The sequence below is a fragment of the Coptis chinensis genome, chromosome 8 (genome assembly GCF_015680905.1).
Source record: "Coptis chinensis isolate HL-2020 chromosome 8, ASM1568090v1, whole genome shotgun sequence".
Classification (NCBI taxonomy): Eukaryota; Viridiplantae; Streptophyta; class Magnoliopsida; order Ranunculales; family Ranunculaceae; genus Coptis; species Coptis chinensis.
In genome coordinates, this window is record NC_141463.1 from 67,697,024 (window position 1) to 67,719,165 (window position 22,142).

Genomic DNA, 22,142 nt, shown 5'->3' on the forward strand with positions numbered 1-22,142 from the left:
GGGATGCGAGCACGTAGAAAAATTACAAGAATGTAACTAAACCATGGATTGTCCAAATGGTATCAAAATCAATTAATGAGCTTACGAGAAAAGTTTGCCCTAAGTTTATGCAAATCTTTTGGAGAGTGAATTGAATGTGTAAGACTATTACATTTTCTAGCTATCAATTCTGGTGGATAATTGGGCTTAAGAAGTTCATTAAGAGCTGAGTTTTAGGTGATGGAGTAGGGTCCGTTTTAGCAAAACAAGATGGAGTGAGTCTGCCATGGGATATTATAGACGATATGAAGAAGTATATGTGAACACTGAACACGAACACAGCTTACCCTTAGCTTTCTAATGCCACCCCTAAATTTGTTGTAACTGATCCTTATTTTAGGTGATATAAGAAGGGCACCTGACAACAGCTAGAAACATACTTTGTCAAGACACGCCATTCGAGTTGGAGGGTTACCTTACATAAAATGTGATTTACTACTAGAAGTTGAAACCACCACCTTTTTTCTTTTCCCTTCTTTGAGTGTCTTACATTAACAAGGTCCTGATCTCCTCCTAAAAATACAAACTCCTAAAAATGGACAAAGATATAACCCCTTTATGACGATATAAAGTTCTGAAATCACCAGCTTTAAGAGGTGCCAAACATACTCCCTTAGCTGATCAGCAGGAAAAGAGAAGGTTTCTTGGATCACTAGACTTACTACAAGTTAGTGCGCACTTCAACCACCTCTCACTCACTTAAATACGCCACTTAGCAACTACCTCATTTACATTTTCCCTCTCCACTTCCCAATCGTATATATACCCGTCATTAGCACTTTGATCAAGTACCTTAACATGGGGTTTTCAAGTAATATCTTGGGTGTTTCTCTTCTAGTTGCTATATGCTTCTCTATGGTTCATGGACAACCACTTGTTCCTGGAATGTTTATCTTTGGAGACTCTGTGGCTGATGCGGGTAATAACAACAAACTCTTCACTATTGTCAAGGCAAATTTCCTTCCTTATGGAAGAGACTTTGTAACGCACAAACCAACAGGAAGGTTCTGCAATGGAAAGCTGGCAACAGACTTTACTGGTACAGAATCTCAGGACCTCACTTCTCTTTGATTACATCTTCTCCAATACCCTCTAATCAATTTATGTTGTTTGACATTGTGAAACTCAGCTGAGAACCTTGGATTCACGTCATACCCACCGCCTTACCTTAGCCAACAAGCTCAAGGGAAGAACCTCTTGACTGGAGTCAACTTTGCGTCAGCTGCTTCTGGTTATAATGATGGGACAGCACAATTATATGTAAATATTTATTTTGAAACATGGCTCTCACTCTCATCTATTCATTCATAATAATATACATGGACTTTTTTCGTTGGTGTAGCGTGCAGTCTCATTGACCCAACAGCTGGAGTACTTTAAGGAGTATAAAACGAAGTTGGCCACTGTTGCAGGCCAATCCCAAGCTGCTTCCATCATCAATGGTTCAATCTATCTTATTAGTGCTGGAAGCAGTGATTATGTTCAGAACTACTACATCAGACCTTCTGTCAACTTACTTTATTCAGTTGATCAGTACTCAGACCTTCTAGTGCAATCCTTCTCTACTTTCGTCCAGGTCATTGATTATTTTTTATGTCGTATACTCCTGCTCATGACTTATGGTACACCATACTAAATAATATGACATACACCCAGGCACAAGAACACGGTGTAACAGTACAACAGAACACAGAGTTATAGAGGCCCCTCAATTATTCTGGGCTGAGCTATATCTACTAACTGATCATTGTTGATTCCTATCTAGATACACGCCCATGTTCATTGTTGATTTGCAGTGATTATCTCAATGCAATCAGCGTGATCCAAGCTGGGAGTCGTAATAGTAGGTCAGAGTGGAACTGTGGAAATGCTACTTCATTTTTATACAACATGTAACTTGGGACGTATCAGTCTATGAAGTATAAACAAGTTACTCAGTAGAAAAATAGTGTAAAACCTGTTCTTCACATCATGCAGCATTCTATCCGCGAGAAAAATTATTTTACGGCACTCAATTTTATCTCCATATTTGATATAATCAAATCATCAATTAGGTTATAACTTATTAACCTATTGATACTGTGGCAGAACCTGTACGGATTAGGGGCAAGGAGGATTGGAGTGACATCTTTACCACCATTAGGCTGCTTGCCAGCAGCCATTACTCTGTTTGGGGATAGCAACGAATGTGTGGAAAGGTTGAACAAAGATGCTGTGTCCTTCAATAACAGGATAAATGTTACGGCTCAGACCTTGAAGGGTAAGCTCTCTGGGCTGAAGATTGTGGTTTTTGATATCTACCAGCCTCTTTTCGACCTTGCCACAAAGCCTTCAGAAAACGGTAAGATTGTCTTCAATGTCAAAATGTAAATAACATTTGTACTGAAGTTTGTTTGTGATGAGTACAAGTTTTATTTTGGTTTGGTGGGGGGGACCCATACTATGTGCAGGATTTGCCGAGGGAAGGAAGGGATGCTGTGGAACAGGTGTTATTGAGACATCATTCCTTTGCAACAAAAGGTCAATTGGAACATGTGCAAATGCGAGTCAATATGTTTTCTGGGATGGATTTCATCCCACAGAGGCTGCAAACAACATATTAGCAAATGATCTTCTTATCCAAGGCATAGACCTCATCTCTTAAGCCGCACTTCATAAGATGTCACGAGCACATCGTTGTTCTAAATGCATGAAGTTACTAGATATATACACTGGTAAGTTGAAACATGGATGTCTCACACATATGCAATCTGCTTATTGTGTAGCGGGATCTACGAACTTGTTTATGTAAACATTTTTATGAATAAAATGACTTCTATAGTGGGCAATGTATTGACTACTTTATAATGCATATTTATGAACACAAATGTATTACAACGGAAGTCACTTGATCCAAAACTGTCAACCATTTACATTGTAGGAACTACTTACACGGAAGAGAGATGGAAAACCTGGCAGTGACAGGTACGAGTTAAAACTCTGGGAATGTAGACAGATGTTTTGGCCGGCTATATCTTGTTGCCCTAACAGCTGGACTGTCTAAAACAACATCCTTTGGCAAAGATATGGCTTGAGATAGCATATTATCTAGTTAAATAGGTCTATGCGGCCGGCCACTTGACCCTAAAACTTGGTATTAGGTATGCAATTTATGAAGACAGAAAAACATTTACCGGAAAACATTGGTCAACAAACCAGATTTGAACCAGGAAATTAGGATCCCACTAGATCAGGAGCAGAGACCACTTTTTTTCTAAGATAGCTCAAACCCTGCATTGGAACTGATTGCATAGAGAAGCTTTGTCCTCAATGTACTCGCACGTTTATATGTAGGAAGCTGTATATTAAAGCAAATACCAAAATCACTCTCTCCTTCAGAAATAAGGAAACAATTACTCTGATTATGAATTAAGGAGGCTTTTCTCTCATGTATTACCTTGAGTGTATTGTAGCATGTGGAAGCCGAGGGAAGCCGATCAACATCCTGTCCTCCAATTGCTGCCCAAACAGGGACAGCACATGCAACCTAAATAGAACCAAGTTCTCTAAATCAGTTTCTTTTATACAAAAGACCCGAAGGAAACTAGCTAACCATGAAGATTTCACGAGGCAAATATATTTTTCACATCATGGTGCAAACTCTATTTTTTTAACTGGTAAGCTTAATGTGCTATTCAAGTTTAATACAATTGAATGTTGGGCTAAGCTCTAACCGTGTTTGAGGAATAGGTCTTGTTAAGTCAAAGCTGATGACATATTTAAATGCATACAAATTCAACAGATGTATACTGTTAAAACATATGCAATAGACACAAAAATCAGCCAAGCAGATGACATTTACACTCAAAATCATACCTTATGAATCGTAAAAGATGGATGCAAGTGTTTAAAACCAAGAAGTGGAGCCCTAGAACAACTTGTCACAAACTTTAGAAGCATACATCGCTGATTTGGTTCAAATCCTACAAGAACCTGCAATGAGATATTATGAAGAATTATGGTAATGCCTTGATCGAGAAGGTTATGATTAGGAGAATGAAGACATCTCAAGAGAAATTAAATGCGAGTAGAATGAAGACAACAATATTTCAGCCTTGTATTTGCGTTGTAGACTTGGTGTTTATATATATATATATATATATATATATATGGGCAGGCTCGCGACATACAGAAATGACATACGCAATCCAAAAGTGGGTTTGCACGTTGCACTAAGAGCTGATTTTTGGTAGAGATGACCTCCCTACCAAATTTAGTATCTCCACCAAAAATCAGATCAATTGGATGTGTCTAGCCTTGCCAAAAGAGTGTTAAAATTCTGAACAGTTAGATAAATTTCGAACTTGAACTCAACTTTTGGTAGGGTTAGACATGTTCAAAGGAGCTGATTTTTTTGGGAATGATCTCCATAACATTGAGATCACATCCCCAGAAAATCAGCTCTTAAATAATTGTGTAGGCAGGTAGGATTGTGTATGTCATTTCTGTACAACTGAATATATTTTTAGTTTTTAATCTGGAAAAAAAACTCAGATATGTTAAGGTTGCAGGAAATAACATCAGTACGAGATAGAGACGGTATTAAGTGACCACTTCTTGCTCTCTTAGCACGACGCCAAAAAATGCAAAGAGCTGATGAAAACAAAGCAATACCATGATCTACCAACCATTTACAAAATTAGAGACTTTACGCCCTCATAAGTGAATGTTCCCGAGGCACAATCAATAGAAACTCCTTGATCTTAAGAATGATTCAATGACCCTCACAACCTAACCTTGTACTGCTAACAGAATGTTGTTGTATCAAGAAACGCAAAAAATGTAATCGCATAAGTTGCAGGGATAGGGCTAACAGAATGCTCTACTCGTTCTTTCACTAGTAAAATCTGTGTTGCCAATCTTTTGCTGTAAAATTTAATTATTTTTTGTCTTTCATGTTAGATATCACGACAATCATACTTTGGTTTTGTTGCAGACTTAAAAAGTATTGATATCTGAGACCTAAGTGGTTAAGCGTAAAGTTACAGTTAACTGAAATGCCAGGGCTTGGCTTAAACATTCAAACCATCGTTGATCGACTAGGCATCTTGTTGACTTGTTGTGTCCAGGCCATAATAAATATCAATAACAATGACAGAAGAACTATTGGGAATGGAATCAAATTAGCTGCGGTGCTAAAGTAACAAACAACATTTTAAGGAGTTTCAGTTCTTGGCTTAAGCTGCAATGCTGCATAAATGTTGATAGGCCATAAAAGAAAAAAGGTAAAAACAAAACGATAACTGAATAATACAAAATTCAAACCAGAAAAGAAAATTAAGGCAATCAAATAAAGAGTAAATACCTCCCAAAAGATTCTAATAGTCCGACTACCTCCAGAATAACCACCAGTGTACCTCGTGTTATTTCTTAGATCATCAACATCAATGTCATGGTCTCCACCTGAAAGTAACTGCATGTGAAAAAGTCAGACAATAACCAATTGAAATACAGATACATTGTATACACTCATGTACTGTTATTCCACACAAGATATTCGAGATCTACCATGACTGGGTTACAACACCAGACCAATTGAACAATAAATTCTCAAAGCTCATATTGTTCAGTTCATGACCAAACTGTTTTTTTCCCCTAATCTATTGGTATGAATAATTTCTTTCCCTCTACAGCCTCCAGCATTTGGCACGAGGGTTGACTTCCCAAAGGCTGCTATCCACATATGCATTGAAATGAAGCCCCCTTAGATTGGTTTCTTGCAGACAAAATATGACAAGAAGGTAATCTACATCTTCCTGATATCACGACATTCGGTCAAAATATGCATCACAGCCTCATCATGGAACCAACTATCACAAATCTATTCTTACTTCTTTATCATTTTCTAAGATCGTCACAGACACATGCAGTTTGCAAGAAAATTTTGCATGCCACTCTAAGTGAATGGACACGGGCACGAGTACAGTATCAAACTCGAGCATGACGTATCTAATACTGTGAATTACCAAAGAATTTAGGTATATCACCTTCAATTAAGGCTGTCAATGGGTCGGGCCAGGCCCGAAGCCCGATTGAATCCGAACCGATAAGATAGGGACTTAGAACTTAAATGTTGTCCGATAAGACTATTGGGCCAGTTATGGACATACCCCCGTCCGACCCGATAATGGCCCGGCCCGAAAACTAAGGTTATTTTTTTAGTTTTTCAAATAAGTACTATTAAATTTGTAACTACTAATATACATAAAATGTTAAAAGGCTTGATGGATTCGTGTTGTAGTGCCGCATATAAGGCTTGGGTTTGAGTCTTACTACACTCTATTTCAGTTTTTTTTAGAGAAATAATAAAAAAATACACTATTTCCATGTAACCTTATTGGACCTAGGCCAGGCCCGAATCCGATCATGTCCAACGGGACCTAGACCAGGACTTGGACCTTCTAAATGTAAATATAATTTGGACGGGACTTAGACATAGGTGAGTCTTGTTCAAGTCCGGCCCGTTGACAGCCCTACCTTCAATACGTCCTTGTCTCATTCCGACACAGATTTCCTTTCAAAAATCTGGTTTGTCATTTTACATAGTATTCACTTCATCTTGGTTCGGTAGTGTATTTTTCTTCAAGGGGTCTCTCACTAGAAGGCATCACAAGACCTCTAACAAAAACTACAACAGTCAGTTTCAATGTGAATGAAGACTTGAGAGTTAAGTGAATTTTACCGATGAAAAAGAAAAAAAATATAAAAACCCAAAAGTTAAGAACAATAACATAATTTCCTTTTCCTTTTTCCTTTTTCCTTTTTAAGGAACTGGTACTTGGAAGTGCATCTACTATGCTAGAATGATTGTGGTAGGCTGAACAAATTCTTTTCCACCATTCAATATCCCCAAAAACCATGAGCTAGCTTACTTAACAAGGCCTGTAAGCATGTTTCAAAAAAAAAGGAAAAAAAAAAAGTAGGGTATGTGCTATTAAATGGTAAAGCTCGCAGCTGGCTGCAAACCTGCTCCTCCATTGACTGACTGACTAGAACAAAGAGTTATATCTTACTCTTATTAGCATAAATTTTGTTAGTTCCCAATGCCCAAGCAATAGCATAGTATTACAACTTATACTCGGCTGGTTCTGGGGATACATCATGCATTCATGCCTCCCATGAAAATTTGTTGTCGGTCCCAAATACAATATTCACCTGTTGATAATCAAAGATGACATGGCCGTTTAGTAGATCATACCTTAAAACATATTGAAGGGACAGGCACGACCTGATTGACCATAAATGCTATCATACTTAGATACATTGTAATGAACCTTCTGAAAATTCGCAAAATCCCTTGGGAATCCCCAGACTCTTCAACTGTGTAAATACATTGTACTCTCTTGACGAGATCTCCTGGGATAGGGGATTGACATATTTAATGAGTGTTTAAGGCAAGGTGGGTAAGACAATCTTTATGTTTTTGCATAAACTAAGAATTCAATTGCCGGACAAGTAAACCAATGAGCCAAGAAGTGGGGTGACGGTAACTAAGACAACCAAACTAGATTGGCACCCCCTTAGCCAATTCATCCATTTGTCACAAGTCACAACAAGAAAAACAGGTAGTGAGGCAGTCGATAGATGATATTAAGACCGCCCTCCACCGTGCTAAACTAGTGTACAATCATCATGAAGTCGAAGTCAAAACCTATAAATTAAACCCAATGCTCAGAATTAGTGATGAAGAGGATGATGGTGATTTAGACAGTTAGACTTCTCCTTTAATAATTAATATGCATGCAATGACATAAAACAAAATGCCATGAAATACCGTGATGTTCACAAAATCTGCCGGTTTTTCACACTATCAGCATCATTGGTTGAAATTACATTGGCAGCGGCTTTTTGCCTTTGATTAAATGTAAAATGCCAACAAATGGAAAATATATACAATATCTACCGAGACTTTCAGGGGTCACTATTTCTCCATCCCTGATATTTGAACCATGCATACGCCTTGAACACACAGTAGTCTTCATTATGTTATCTTACTAAACGGCATATCCAAAGGTTCAAAGATAACGAAAAAGCAAAAACAATGTAGCGGTTGTAGCCTTATAATTTTTTTTTCCAGAAAATGAAAATGAAAATCTGGAAAAGAGTTGGTGCAGTCATTTTTTAAATACCCTGAGTGGGTTTAGTCCCACATCTGACAGGAAGCCATCTTGGAGCTTGGATATATTAGATTGCGTCCCACTTACTAATGTCGAGGCCTTTTGAGTTGAAACCCCACACCTATGGATGGGCAGGTTTTGGACCTAGGTCTTTGGGTGACGTAAGTGGAGACAACATCGACATGTGGTGAGTGGTGGGGCGTTACAAGTAGTACCAGAACCGATGACGACTCTCTCCTAAAGTGATGAGATTGTAATACCTACATTAGATAGGAAGCCGTCATGGAGCCTTTGATATATTGGATTGCTTCACACTTACTAATGTCGAGACCTTTGATTTAAAACCCCACAGACCCACACCCATGGATTGGCATGCTTTGGACCTGGGCCTTTGGGTGAAATTAGGGACAGAGGACGGTATCGACATGTGGTGAGTGGTGGGAATTTACATGTTTCCTTATACATAAGTTGTTTGTTTTTCCGATAGATAGGACTTTTATTCCCTATACCCCTTAAATCCCCTTTCCCCGATGAAGGTGGGAACCGAACCTAAGACATTGGGCCCAACCTCCTAAGTCTTGACCAGTAGCCCATTGGACACGTTCCAAACAACAACTGTATGATATCAGAGATCTTAAAGTATATTACACGCAGAGATATGTCTGAGTAAGATTTAGAATAGGCAACGTGGCAGAATATTTCTACGCTTTTCGCACACCTAAAGGCGAAAAATTGTCCATTTTACGTAGCTTCCAATCTAAAAAGATTGATTTCATCTAGGTATCCACAAAAAATAGTAAACAAGAAGATAAACCAAAATATTTTGATCGACGTAAGCGAATAGGGAAATTACCTGATTGAATTCGCCTGCATTAAATAAGCTCAACCAAGATGGTGATATAAGATCTATCAAGCCTGTAAAAAATGATTTCGCCAAAGGCAATATCTGCAGGACAGCACTCAAAGTTAAAACGTGGACATGTTTAAACATTAATAATCAGCAAACCAGGACTACAATACATACTTGTCGGTTCAGTTTATAGTCTGCAATTGCATGAATATACTGCAACTTGTTCTCATTTGTCACAGCTACATCTTTCCCTCCAGGTATAAGCTCAGTGACGACATGCTTTCCATAGTATTCGTCCGTGACTGTGAAATCCAAAGAAAGCTCCATGACTTCGCCATTATAATTCTGTGTTAAGGTGTATCAGTATTTTAAGCATGTAATAGATGCATTCAGCAGAAAAGAAAAGAGGTGGGGATAAATTATATTGCAACGAGGTACCAAGAGAACACCACAAACTTTTCCTGATGCAACACTTTGAAAGACACATAGAGAAAACTCTACCTCTTTTGATTCTTCTTTCATAACGAATAAGATAAAAAAGAAAGATTCCAAACGTTGAATTTCTTCAAACACCACCACCAACAAGGAAATTCCAAGGAAGTCTACTAACTAGATTCCAATTAAGGTGTTTCAGCATCCTGATTATAGATGCTCAGTATATGATTGATTCTTTGCAGAACCCATCCATATAGTAAGTTAAAAAGATAATTAGTCTGCTAAACCTCACCAACGATCTTATTCTTACTTTCTTTTTTGGTAGGACCACTAGACAGAACCTAAAGGATACAAATAACTAATGTAACTATAGCTTTTATACATATAGGAATAGGAATTTTACCTTTACATACATAAGATTTCTGTAGAGCTCTGGATCTAGAGTTGATAGTTCATCAAGAAAGCTATACCGTCCTAAGAGCTTCTGAACAAAAACATGTGAGAAAGAATAATCTAATAGTATTCCTTCATAGAGCGCTTTGCCAACAATCCTGCCTAGGAATTCAATCATTTGCATGCCATTGTCTACTGATCTTGCAGATATGTTAGGGACTAAGTGTCTTTCAGAAGTTGAGCTCTGAGCGAATAGTCCATAGCTGCAACAACAACAAACAAAGTAATTCCAGATATCACAACAGGAAAAATATAGAAAAAATGGAATTCAAAAGCTGGAACAACTAGTAGTCAAGAACTATTTTGAACTTACTCAGGGTCAAAAGCTGTTCTTGTTATATCAGTTAAGAACTCCTTAGACAGCCCTCCGTAGTCCAGACCAGCCTCTGGAAGGCCACATTCACTGACAAATGAGACATGAATATTCGATTTTAACCTTGATCCAAGGGAGTTTAGCTGTTTAAATCCGTCTTCCACGATATGACTGCGGCGTATTACTATCTCTACTGATCCTGGACCTGGTCCAGCTACTTCACCTGCCATCTTTCGAGAAACTTTGTCTAACTTGATGAATTCTCTGAACATCTGAACTCTGGAAAAATCAATGACATTAGTACATGATCTTTGGGCAAGAAATACAGTGAGTCCCCCCCAAGAGGAAAAAAAACAAATAAACATTGTTCTTTGGCGAAAATAGCTATGCGACTCTCACTGGAAAGTAAACGAACAACTTCAAGCCCCATCAAAATGTGGAATTATTTTATGAAGAACAGATGACTCCGAGGTTTTTCCTATTCTTTTTCTTTTCATCAACAGAGATAAATTACTATATTCAATGGATGACTCAGGTTTTTAGTTCTGCTATCCCCTTTTGACAACAGTAGGTATGTCTGCGACTTTATATGCTGGGAGGACGGGACATCACCATAGCTCTGTACTTAGCTCATTGACTTATCAAGCATAATGAGGGGAATCAAATAGAAAGGATCCACAACAAATCAACAATATAAACACACATATGGGGTACTTTGGGTAAGATATGGGTGCCTTTCGGCGCTTCCTCACCAGATGTGACTCTAAGAGGCCATTCAAACCCCTTCTCACAATCCATTATGAGCCCCATTATCAGCTATTCCTGACGTAATCTACTATGAGTATCCATCACCAAAGTGATTTGAAAGCATTAAGCCCCCTAAGAGCCTCATCCAATAATGCACCGAGTCTACAGCCTCACAAGTAGTGTTTTAAAATGAGACGTGAGAAAGGGGGAGAAACAACAAACGCTACTTTAAGCATCTATGAAACACGGATGCGGATGTGGACAGCGACGCGGCGACACGGTCATATCCTAAAAAGTAAGACGCACACACGGCAAGGACACGGATATTAAATAATATTTCAAAATTTCGTTTACATTGATGTAACATAAGATTTTAAATCATATCATAATAATTAAAGATTCATAAAAGTAGTTACAACAAAAAGAGTCATAAAGACATCTCACACAACTATATAAGTCATGTCTGTGTCCAAACCACATCCAAACTGTGTCCAGGCCGTGTCTCAACTAACTAGCACGTTGGACACGTGTCTAAGCCGCGTCCGACAAGGACACAGTGGAATTTTAGAGGTGTATGTGCTTTGGAGCTAAGCATCTTCTTAGTTTTTAAGCATTAGCCACTAAGCGAGAGAATTATTTTTAGAACTTTTTGGATTTCGATAGCCAATATTAAAAATGACACAAACATATAACAAATAAATAAAAATAAAAATTATACCAATTTGGTGCTTTGTAGATGAGCCAAAGGCTAGCGATATTGTGCCTAAGGCATGACCTTTGTGGGTGCACAGCAGGCACCAGTAGTGTCATGGACTCATGGGTGGTGTATCCTTGGGTGGGGGTGCCAAAGGAATCTGTAATTTTATCGGAGGCATTGCGAAGGATGCCAAAGGCACAGGTAATGTCCAAACTCCAAAGTGGTATAGCCACAGGGTACCTCTAGTTAGAACTATCAATTAAGGCCTATTATTGTAAACTAAAAACCACCTTTTAATAATCTATTTAATCAACTAAAGATTTTAAGTATTTAACTAGTTGGCTACCTCTTAATTCTGAAGTTCATTGTAGTCGGATTTCGAATTTGGATACGGGTTCGTAGATCATTTTTGTATTCAGGTTCGGTAATTTCAACCTGAGTTGGTTCAGGTTCGTGTGGGCTGTTGAGTATTCAGGTTCCCGTCCACCCAAACCTGACCTGTTTCCTGCCCTACCAAATATCAGCCACTATAATAAGACACCACAGTCTCTCTACAAAGGAGGACTCGAGATCAGAAGCAGTTCACCTCATCAACAAAACAAAATAAGTATAATCCCAGCAACCCAAAGTCCAAACATGCTACCCAAACTTCTCTATAAATTTTTACCTTTCTTCAAAAGGAAAAACATGTGGGGTAACACTGATGACGGATCCCATGGTAGGATTGCTCAAATCATATCCCGCACTTGGGTTAACAGATACAGCTTCATGAGCTCTAGCAGCGGCTGCAATTGGAGGACGACTCTTTCTTGCAGGTGAAAGCCACAGATGAGGTGGACAAAATTGTCTCCTGCAGTCCCTCTCATATAACAAATGAAGACATCTGACTGAAGCATCCATCAAGGGTAGATTCTTCTCGTTACTGCTATGAGAAAACTCATTATATACCAATGTATTTAGCACTGATGTTATTCTTCTCTGTTGCCCCAGTGTGAAGGGAACCTAGCTTGTATCAAGAAATAAGAAAATATCAGTTAGAAACGGCTAAGGACTTCAAAACATAACGCAACACTGGCATCAACAGAGATACACCTGTTTTTCATAAAATTCAATGTCATCAAGAACCAACAATAGATGCGCATATGTAGAACAGAACAGATGCAGCATACATGCCACGTCTTTTGAAATCCCTTGAAGTCCCTGCTTAAAAGGCTCAACATCCCATATATCATAAGAATACTCGTTCTCCTCAGAAAGTCCAGGTGGAATATCTGGTGAATCCCCGCACTCTTCATTTGTTGGGGGCTTCCTGGATACTTTCTGCAGTACATTCACCCACTTATTTCCCATGTCCTTTGAGATTCTTTTTTTACTTTTCTCGAAGTTCCCATCAGTTTCACCAATGGAAAGTCCACTTGTGCTAGGCTTATCATTCATTGCTTGACCACCTCCAAAGAAAATAGAACCTTCCAGTGCACCCCACAGATCGGGAAGAAATCCAGGAGTAAAAGATAGTACGTTGAGAATAGGCAATGATCCAGTATTAGGGTTTAAGAATGCTAATATTCTCAAAGTGTATGAATATAAGTATGCAATATCCAGCAATTTCAACTTCCCCAACGCTTCCAGGCTTGAGTTTGGTGAATTACCAGTGGCAATCTGAATTGAACTATCCTTCTTTGATATGGCCAGTAGCATCATAAGATGCCATTGCTGAAAAACAGGCCTAAATAGGTCTCTGTATAAGAGCTTCAACGATCCAATACTTATTTCCCCTTCCAAAAATTCTGGGTCAGTAATATCAGTAGAAGCATTCACATTATCCACGGCATCGTGGTTCTTCCTTGCACGTCCCAATCTCTCAAGCCATGTCAATAACTTTTCTGCCAGCATGGTTACGGCATGAACATATGCCGCGCAGTTTAGTCCTTGAGAGAACTTCCCAGCATTCAAAGAATCATTCTCATACTCTGATGCCAAGTTGATTATATTTGCAAGAGCCCAACCAACACATGGAATACGCTTCGGAAAACAATCAGTTGTCTGCAATTGATCTAACTTTGACATCTCCAAAAATATTTTATCCTTAGCGATCTGCCACCACCTGCCATAGCTTGATCAGTCCTCGTATCTTAAGTATTCAACAGTTTTGAATATCAAAATAGGTTATAAGATCAAGGAGAAATAGCGCTGTCTGATGAAAAAGTGCAAGTAACAACAACAACCCACCAGATGCAAAGTGAAGACACCATTACTAGTTTATTTACTTCATCCACACAGTAAGATTATACTATTGCTAATGAAGAAGATAGTTTGGAGTGGAAAAAGAGAATTATGGCCTTTATTAGTCTCAGCCCTAAGTTATATTGACACGGATAGGTATGTTCGTATCCGACACAGCTACGAAGAATCTGGCACGGCAAATTTTCAAAAATTGAGGCATATCACATACAATAAATGTGTCCGATATGTGTCTGACACGGACATGTAGAAATGTATCCGAGACAGATTATTTTCAAAATATGGTGTGTCATGTTACATTGGTTCCAGCCTTCTCTCACACATTTCATATAGGGAAGTAGTAGGTTTTACATCATAGAAACATTTAAAAAGACAGAATAAAAAAAACAACAATGCTGTACATTAGTTGAAAGAACTCTGGAACAGTAAGTTTTGTTGATCAAATCTCAAGGACATTGGAATTTTGATCAGTGCAATTTGATAGTTTACATACCAAATAATATGTTTAAAACTTCAACATGGGATATAAAGAAAGCACTAATACTGTAAATAATCCTAAAAAAAGAAAAAAATAGAAAATTCAAGATGAAACATCAGCTAAACCTAACCCAATAATTAACACCTGGTGCTACAACTAGTCAGTATTTCACAGCTTGGGCGTTTTCTAGTATACACAAAGATAGTTTATAGATACATCAACGTTGGAAGAGAGACAAAAAGCTCAGCTCAAACAAATTGAAAAGTTGTTGAACTGCAGATGGAAGCATAGAAAATATTATCTCTGTTAACCTTCAATAGAATGTATATCGAATTATTTTACTAGAAAAATGTATGTAATTGTACAAAAAATATCTAACAACCTCACAAGTTAAAGCCTTTTCCTAGACACTTTTCAATTTGCATTTCCACCTTCCAGAAGGAGAGAAAGAAATTGGATATTAAAATCAATTACGAATATTTATTGCAAACTGTTCTCTTTAGTTGGATCACGAAATTTGTGCAATCTCAAAATTTAACTGAGAAGTCAGTTTAAAAGAGCATTACAAAAAATTGAGTTCTCATTTTAGGTTATAAAGTGGTTTGGCGAAATGAGAATGAGTTCATATATTGCGAGCTCAACAGAATATGTTTTCGGATAACCTTGAGGAGGTTTGAGGAGCCTTACCAGCAGAGTTCTGAGGCAAGGTGTCAGCACAGAATTGTGCTTCAGAGCAGGTAGGAGAACTCTTGGTAGGCGTTGAACCAACCAGGGAACTGTGAGTAGGTAAACACTATATTGCTCCACAACATCTATCTCCATTGAGACAGCACCCTTTACATCTAACTCTGCAATTTGAAAAGGCCGCAAGGCTATTGTTACTGCACTTGCCGTAATTAGAAGCTGATCATCTGTTTCTAAACTGCAGTTTCTTTGAGGGGTAATATAAAATTTCAAATTAAGAATGTAGTTCCTGATACAGCTGTAGAGGCAAAGCTTCCCAGTTGCACTAGACAAGATTAGATCTTTTACTGCATTATCAGCATCTCTAAAATTTTCATTGGTGACACATTTCCACAATTTCCGATCAGTTAAGGCAAGAACCATGCGCATAGCCAAAGAAGTAAGAGCAGTTGTATCTTGACTCCCTAGAGAGGTGGAACTGAATTCGGCAAGTATAGATAGGCATACTGAAACCAGCTTCTTTGCTTGATAGAGCCAAATACCTCTCTCCTCAACAGAAGCCATAGCCAAACAGCAGAAATTCTTCTGTGGCTCTATGTCAAGATCAATGGCAAGATTAGTACAGATATTTAATGAGAATGGAGAAGTTCCAATGCAATCAACACTAACAAAAGAAAGTACCGAACTATCCAAAGCACCTCGATTTGTTTCCGCTCAGAAGCAGCATACAAAGTTGAGGATGGATATAAAGAGTAAAGGCAAGACCAAAAAGACTTTTCGAGGTTGAGAGACTTAAAAAACAAACCAATGTACTTAGATCTATTAGAATGAGCTCTTCAAATTTCTGAGTAAGTTTGTTAGGAAAACCGCACCAATGCTTACGTCTCAAGGCACCCCTCAAGCCTCATGGAGAAAAATCGCACTGATACTATATAGCCTCAACGCTAGTTGAAGAGGCTTACGCCACACACTAATGAGGCGAACACCTCGAGGCTTAATCCTCACTGAAGCCCTTATTTCAGCTCTTTTTTTCTCCCCATTTCTTTTGACAAACCTATCCTTTAAAATTTTGAAATCACATACAAAGTCCCAATCTAAAAATAGGCTATGTGTTATCAACTTTTGGTTGGAAATTAAAATATGGGATACTTTTTTTCTTTTTTTGACAGTAAAGCTAGGTTTAGGCAGACCCTCACCTGTTTTAACCTTTACCACCTCCCTTACAATTCTATCTGATTCCATTTCAAGAGGAGGGGCGAAGTACACAGTTGAGTATTGCCTAGTATTTAGTCTATCTGTGTTGTGATCTTACTAGTTGAGTATCTAAGACCTCAGAAATTTTTTGATGTATCTGAAAGCGGAAGCAACTTCAAATCAATAACACCAAAGAATAAAATTGATAAACAACCAAAAACTAGGGTTTCAAAGGGAAAAAACGAAATTCCTTTAATTGAATCTCTCAATTAAACAATCAATCAATAAACCAAAACCATAACAATGAGGCTTCCAAGACTATTTATAATAAAACCTTACTTCTAATTCTAGTCCTAATAGGAAACTCCTATTAACCTAATAAATAAAAATAGAAACTAACGAAATAGACTAATTAAATAAACCAAGTACTAAGTATTCCATGCCCATGCCCATGCATCATTTTTAATTTTTCATACAAGATTATGCCTCTTGCATTTCGCAAGCATCTTTTTATGCACTTGATCAGTTCACAAGTAAATTTCTTCATATGAAATGTACTTATTTATATGTCTCGAGTTATCTATGATCTTTTCTCGAATATTTGAAAATTTTATTTTTTCACTAGAGGCTTGCCTCGAGGCTTAAAGGGTGTTTTTTAAACATTGAAACAGACTTATCAGAAACATTACCTTTGTAGAACCTAGTAGAGGAACAAGAGTAATGAAAACTACAAAATCTCCTGCCATTGAAATGTTACTTTTCAATCAAAGCAATGCACAGGTTTGTTGTGAATGCCTACAGGAGATCACATTGAACAAGATTCATCGTCTCACCAAAAAAAATGTGACTTTTTATTGATTGCAGCACAAAGACACAGTAAAAAAGAGTGGCAAAGAGGTGCACTCGAAAAAAACAGCCAATGAAAAACATGAGCTTTGTTCCCTAATAATAAAACCTCCGAATTGAGGTTATTTTATTTTAAAATATATATATAATAAAATTAAAAAAAAAAAAAATCAGCTCGTGTTTCCCATGTGATACATGATTAAATCTGCAATCTACCTCAACATCCCATGCGATCAAATCTGACAAATGAACTTCCCTCACAAAATTATAAAAATCACTCTTTCAACAGTCACAGAAATAATAATAAACTTGGTCACCCTCAAAGCCAAGAAGCTGTTTCCTAGCTTTCCTTTGTTCAACCAAATAACCATCAGGCATGAATTTCAAAATATCCCACATAACAGGTCAACATCCTTGATCAAGTACTGAGAAAATCCACATAACTGAAAGAATATGAATTTCAATCTATCCCACATAACAGATCAACATCCTTTATCACGCTCTAAGAAAAGCCACATCATTGAAAGAATATATGACTAATGGTATCCTGCTACCTTCTACAATTACACATCAAGCGAGCTTGCTACTCTGGCCCTATTTAAGTTAACAACTCTACTAGGGAGTAGGGACCCAAGTTCATCAGAAGCAATACATATAGGGGGCACTGTCACCCCTGAAATGGAAGACCAAAGCGCAAGCATACTAAAAAACTCCTGATATAAAATTATAACTAAAACCAAGTATCTCCATTGATAGGATGAGTAAGGAACTCCAGCAGATCCTAAATTGAATCAGACACTAACCTGGTATTGGACCCTAATTGCGTGAAAGACTACATCACCTCATTTTCTCATTTTATTAATAAATCACATATTGCTGGCTTTCAAATAAAAAGACTAAAACCTTAACCTACACAACAAGTAAAAATTGGTGCCACTGTGCCGAACTCTTATCCACAAGTTGAACATGAAGTAAGTCAACTAGTCAAGAAACAATGTGTGGGACAGTACTATCAGAGTCGAAACTCAGTAATATATCTTTCGTTTTTCCAAAATAAAAATGTCAAAAACACCAAAACTAAAACTAAAAACAGAAAGCAAAAAAAATACAACTAGGAGTGAAATATGGACGGTATACATACCAGTAAAATTCATGCTTTGCAGAAGAACTTTGAAGCAGGTGAGCATGCACCTTATGTTTGTAGTCTGCTTCTTTTGATGTGCAATGGATGGGCAAGTGATAAAGAAAAGAAAGGGTCTTAACAAGCTACTAGAAACCCATGTCCTCGTAATAGAGAATTTTTTATTATGAACAAGCAATTCCCATTCTTCTTGAACGTCCATGGCCACCTTCTTCCTAACATAGTAGCTCCTCCAGACTCTCTGAAAGAACAAGAAACCAGATCATTTTCTCTGCTCATTTGAAAAAACAAAAATTGAAATTCTTTTTTATAAGCAACATATAGATCAGAAGTCTCACAACACATTTTCAAGAGAGATGAAGGTTAGTTTGGTAAGTTGAAATAATGGATAATCTCGCTAGTTAAGCAGAGGCGAGCACTTGATTCATTAACTTTATTGGATCAGTCACAGTCAGTTTTTCCCTGAGAGAGATGCAAGAGGGGATATAATGGAAAAGATTGTGCTAAAAAAGAATAGTGGCCAACAACAATAACTAAAACAAATTGATTTGATAATACCGTTAATAACCAAAAAAGTGTTGATAATACAGTCATTGTAATCCCAAACAATCTCAGCTATACAATACCAAGAATAATGGAGGAGTACACCAATTGATCATAAATCGATTCTAGTTGCAAAGCTTAATTACATTTGTGGTTCTCGCATACTATAACAAAACAAACAACTTCCAACTCTGATTTCTTCGACCTTGCACTCCTTTTGTAATATTTTTCCTTGTTTTAAATTAAGCAAACATTCGAGATTTAAGTAGTAAAAAAACATAATTCTTCCACTGGGTATAAAATAATACAGTAGCAGCAATCAACTCAAATCTTACCCTTAAAGCATCAAAACTTGTATAAATTGATGTTCCAATGTCAAACCTGGATGAAGAGAGCAGAAACAGAAGCTCGCCTTGCATAATTACGTACTTGTCTCTCTTTAGAGACTTTTTCAAGAAGGGCATCTCTTGAAATCTCTTTCACACTTGCTCCTCTTAATGAGACCTGCATGCCAAGCAAAATTCAAACAATATGATCACTGAAATGAATAAACTTAGATATTTCAAAGAAAGAAATATACTTTTTCACTTTTCAAGTGAAATGGAACGACGGGTCGAATGTCAAACGAGAGAAAAAGGGATGGACCTGTTGTTTTCCAACTTCTGCCATGGAAGAAGAAGAATCATTTTCTAGATTTGTGTTTCTTTTATTTTTAAGGAAGCTGAGGCCCAATGGGCTTTTGAGCCCATAGTTTCTCCCAATCGTTGTTGCCACCTTTGTGCTCGTGGGCTCGTGGCTCATTCTACATTCAGTATTTGGGCCGTGACTCACTTTATGGGATTGGCACTCTTTAATAAAGGGGTATATGAATAATGGTTATTCTCTATGGATTTGCCATCTCTCAACAATTTCTTGTTGTGGATATTACTTTTTTGCGATAACTTCTTGTTGTGGGTAATTTTTTATCTCTATTAGTAAAATACACCATAATTAACCTGGCCTTTTAAATTAGACCAGCCTTTTTTCTACCACCTAATACCCCTAATTAAATACAAAAAAATATTATTCAATGTCTTTAAAAAGGACTATTTCGTCATTTAATTTTTTATTTCTATTTATACCTTTCAATTACAACACACAGACAAAGGAGTTTTATGTAAATTCAGGGCAAAAACCAAATCCACGCCTATATTGACATGTACGCGGTGTTGCCTTGCCATTAATACCCACTTAAATACCATTAATACTGAGTTCTTTCAACTTCCCCTCCTTTTTTCATGAACTCTTTCCAGTACTGGTTTTTGTTTTATGCTTCCAATTCCGGTTAGATCGAACAGAACTTAAGAAGGACTTCAGACAAATTTCACTGTTATGCGTGGTGGTTTCTACTCAGTGATAGTTTTATGGGTTATAGTTTTAATATCTGTTGTTATTACTTTAAATATTGTATTTCCAAATCATCAAGGGAAACGCCCTAGCTTTCTGTAATGATGCATCATTACTTCACCCTTTTTCGATTAATCTTACTGCTACTGTCGATTCCGGGGCTTTTTATTTGACTGAGAAAGAAGCTGCTGATTTTTTCTGGATGGTTGTGTTTCTTCCTTCTTCCATTATTTTCTTCGCCTCCCTCATTTACCTTATTGTCGGTCAGTTTTTTTCACTTTACTATATTAATTTGATTGCCAATTCTCCTAATTTTATATGTCATAGGGATCTTCGTTGCATATTCTGCACCTGTGAGACATGGATGCTTAAGAGTTGTGGAAAATAATTATTGTGCATCAAAAAGAGGTGTGTTCTATGTTTCAGTCAACTATTTTATTCTACTCTTCATGGAATTACTGAATCATGCAATCTGTACATTTCTAATTCTAAGTGATTATTTTGGTCACATTTTGTGTGATGTCCAGGACCTACCATGCTTATACCACATGCATTTTCTACGAAAAGGAATATAGTTTTTCCTGTCCGTTTGTGTGCCTGCATGTGTGTTCTTTTTGGATTATTTACTTACTATTTCCAGAGGTTTTAAGTTATGTTTGATCAGTAATTCAGTATCAATGAGTCATTGTCAGACTCTTCCTTAGGTAGCATTTTATTCTCCTTACTACTCTGCACGAGCATGCTTAGACAAACTAATTCCTCCAAAGTATCTTCTGTGACAAGATTTGTAAATGTCATTTCTTGGATTATAAGATACAAGGGGTTATTCTTTTTAGCTCGATGAATGATTTCAAGATGTAAAGGATCGTTCCATTTATAACCTCATTGTTAAGCACTTAACTGTGCCTAAATGTAGAGAGTATAAGGGATTTTTTTTTTTTTTTTAAAAAAAAGTTTAATTATTATTATTACTATTTATATTTGGGTTTGGGTATCTAATTAATATGAACTAAAGATCTACCATTAGAAAAATAATTCTAGACTCTTTTAGGATAGATGAGATAGTTAGATGTTTAGTTAAATTAGAAACCCAATGAAAGATGTCCTATAGATTTCTAGGTTTTTTAGGAGTATTTAGATTTTAGCTTGCGTAATTTGACTCCATAGGAGTTCAGTGATCGAGTTAAAAAGGATATGAAGTGTAGGAGGAACACTACTGATTTTGGATGAGAGTTACCAAGTGTAATAGGCACAATAGAGTTGAACTTGAAGAAATAGTAAGGAGTGACCAAGAGCGATCTAAACTTACAGAAGGTAATAGACTAAAAGCCTAGGACATGGAGTGAGAATCGAAAAAGAAAGGACAATGATCGAGAAAAGGAGCCCCTCTAATAATTTGTTTATGTTGCGGCGGGCATCATGTGCCAATCTCGTGATTGGAAAAGTTGGTTTGAGAATTGCTGTGAGTTCTAAGAATACCATCACATGCTCAGATCAGGTTGGTGCCTCATGTGGCAGCTCTATCGTCTATCCTAACACCACGTGTCTGGTATCTTTGATGCGGTGTACGATGCTAGCTGATGTGGCAGCTAGGTGTAGAACTATTTTGGCGTTTGTAGCATCCCCGACCATTAAATCCTTACTCATGAATTCATCCCTTCAAAGATCCCCCGACTATTTTTTGCTTTAGCTACAAAAGAAATGATTAGCTACAAGCTCCATCTATAGCAAGTTGTAGTATACAAGGTATGTCACCTTCATTTTCTATAGATATTCATGTATTATTTCCATGTAAATTGTGTATAATAGGGTATATATTTATATAATCTACATTGGAGTTTTATGCTCAAATGGTATCTAATTATTTCTGTTAGTGGAAGCTATCTTAGATACTGTGATGATCCACCAAGTTCTGCCAAGACATGTGCACTTCATTTCT

At 37.3% G+C, this 22,142-nt stretch overlaps 2 protein-coding genes and 1 long non-coding RNA gene across 11 annotated transcripts; 2 read left to right on the forward strand and 1 right to left on the reverse strand.

Annotated features, from left to right (window-relative positions):
* The first annotated feature begins 709 nt into the window (after positions 1–709).
* LOC147482576 (GDSL esterase/lipase At5g22810-like) lies at positions 710–2,867 on the forward strand. Its single transcript, XM_086580436.1, has 5 exons — positions 710–1,078; positions 1,169–1,299; positions 1,382–1,615; positions 2,128–2,380; positions 2,490–2,867. Exons 1-5 carry the CDS (start codon positions 838–840, stop codon positions 2,681–2,683), a joined length of 1,053 nt encoding a protein of 350 aa, XP_086436562.1. The 5' UTR covers positions 710–837; the 3' UTR covers positions 2,684–2,867.
* On the reverse strand, positions 2,834–19,514 carry UPL7 (ubiquitin-protein ligase 7). 9 transcript variants are annotated; one of them, XR_015206013.1, is made up of 14 exons: positions 19,463–19,508; positions 19,199–19,321; positions 18,275–18,515; positions 15,097–15,686; positions 12,783–13,784; positions 12,358–12,692; positions 10,247–10,525; positions 9,884–10,136; positions 9,220–9,347; positions 9,049–9,141; positions 5,384–5,491; positions 3,895–4,011; positions 3,476–3,565; positions 2,834–3,376 (listed from the first exon to the last, which is right to left on the reverse strand). XR_015206013.1 is itself a non-coding variant. In XM_086580430.1 (14 exons), the coding sequence occupies exons 2-14, from the start codon at positions 19,279–19,281 to the stop codon at positions 3,293–3,295; spliced, it is 3,492 nt and encodes a 1,163-aa protein (XP_086436556.1). In that variant the 5' UTR covers positions 19,282–19,321; positions 19,463–19,514; the 3' UTR covers positions 2,834–3,292. The 9 variants fall into 9 exon arrangements, 5 of the variants coding, with proteins under 5 accessions (XP_086436556.1, XP_086436555.1, XP_086436557.1 ...); XM_086580430.1 differs by having other exon boundaries at positions 9,220–9,390; positions 19,153–19,321; positions 19,463–19,514; XM_086580429.1 differs by having other exon boundaries at positions 9,220–9,390.
* Positions 19,515–20,216: 702 nt separating this feature from the next.
* On the forward strand, positions 20,217–21,141 carry LOC147482578 (uncharacterized). Its single transcript, XR_015203472.1, has 2 exons — positions 20,217–20,466; positions 20,531–21,141. It is a non-coding gene; the product is annotated as an uncharacterized LOC147482578 (long non-coding RNA).
* The last annotated feature ends 1,001 nt before the right edge of the window (positions 21,142–22,142 follow it).

Coding starts and splice junctions, on each gene's coding strand:
- LOC147482576 (XM_086580436.1), top strand. CDS start 838: ATGGGGTTTTCAAGTAATATCTTGGGTGTTTCTCTTCTAGTTGCTATA. Junction 1,079..1,168: donor GCTGGCAACAGACTTTACTG/GTACAGAATCTC, acceptor TGTGAAACTCAG/CTGAGAACCTTGGATTCACG. Junction 1,300..1,381: donor ATGGGACAGCACAATTATAT/GTAAATATTTAT, acceptor TCGTTGGTGTAG/CGTGCAGTCTCATTGACCCA.
- UPL7 (XM_086580429.1), bottom strand. CDS start 19,486: ATGGCAGAAGTTGGAAAACAACAG. Junction 15,687..18,274: donor GCAAAGCATGAATTTTACTG/GTATGTATACCG, acceptor ATCTTGACATAG/AGCCACAGAAGAATTTCTGC. Junction 5,492..9,048: donor ATGCAGGCGAATTCAATCAG/GTAATTTCCCTA, acceptor TTTCACATGCAG/TTACTTTCAGGTGGAGACCA.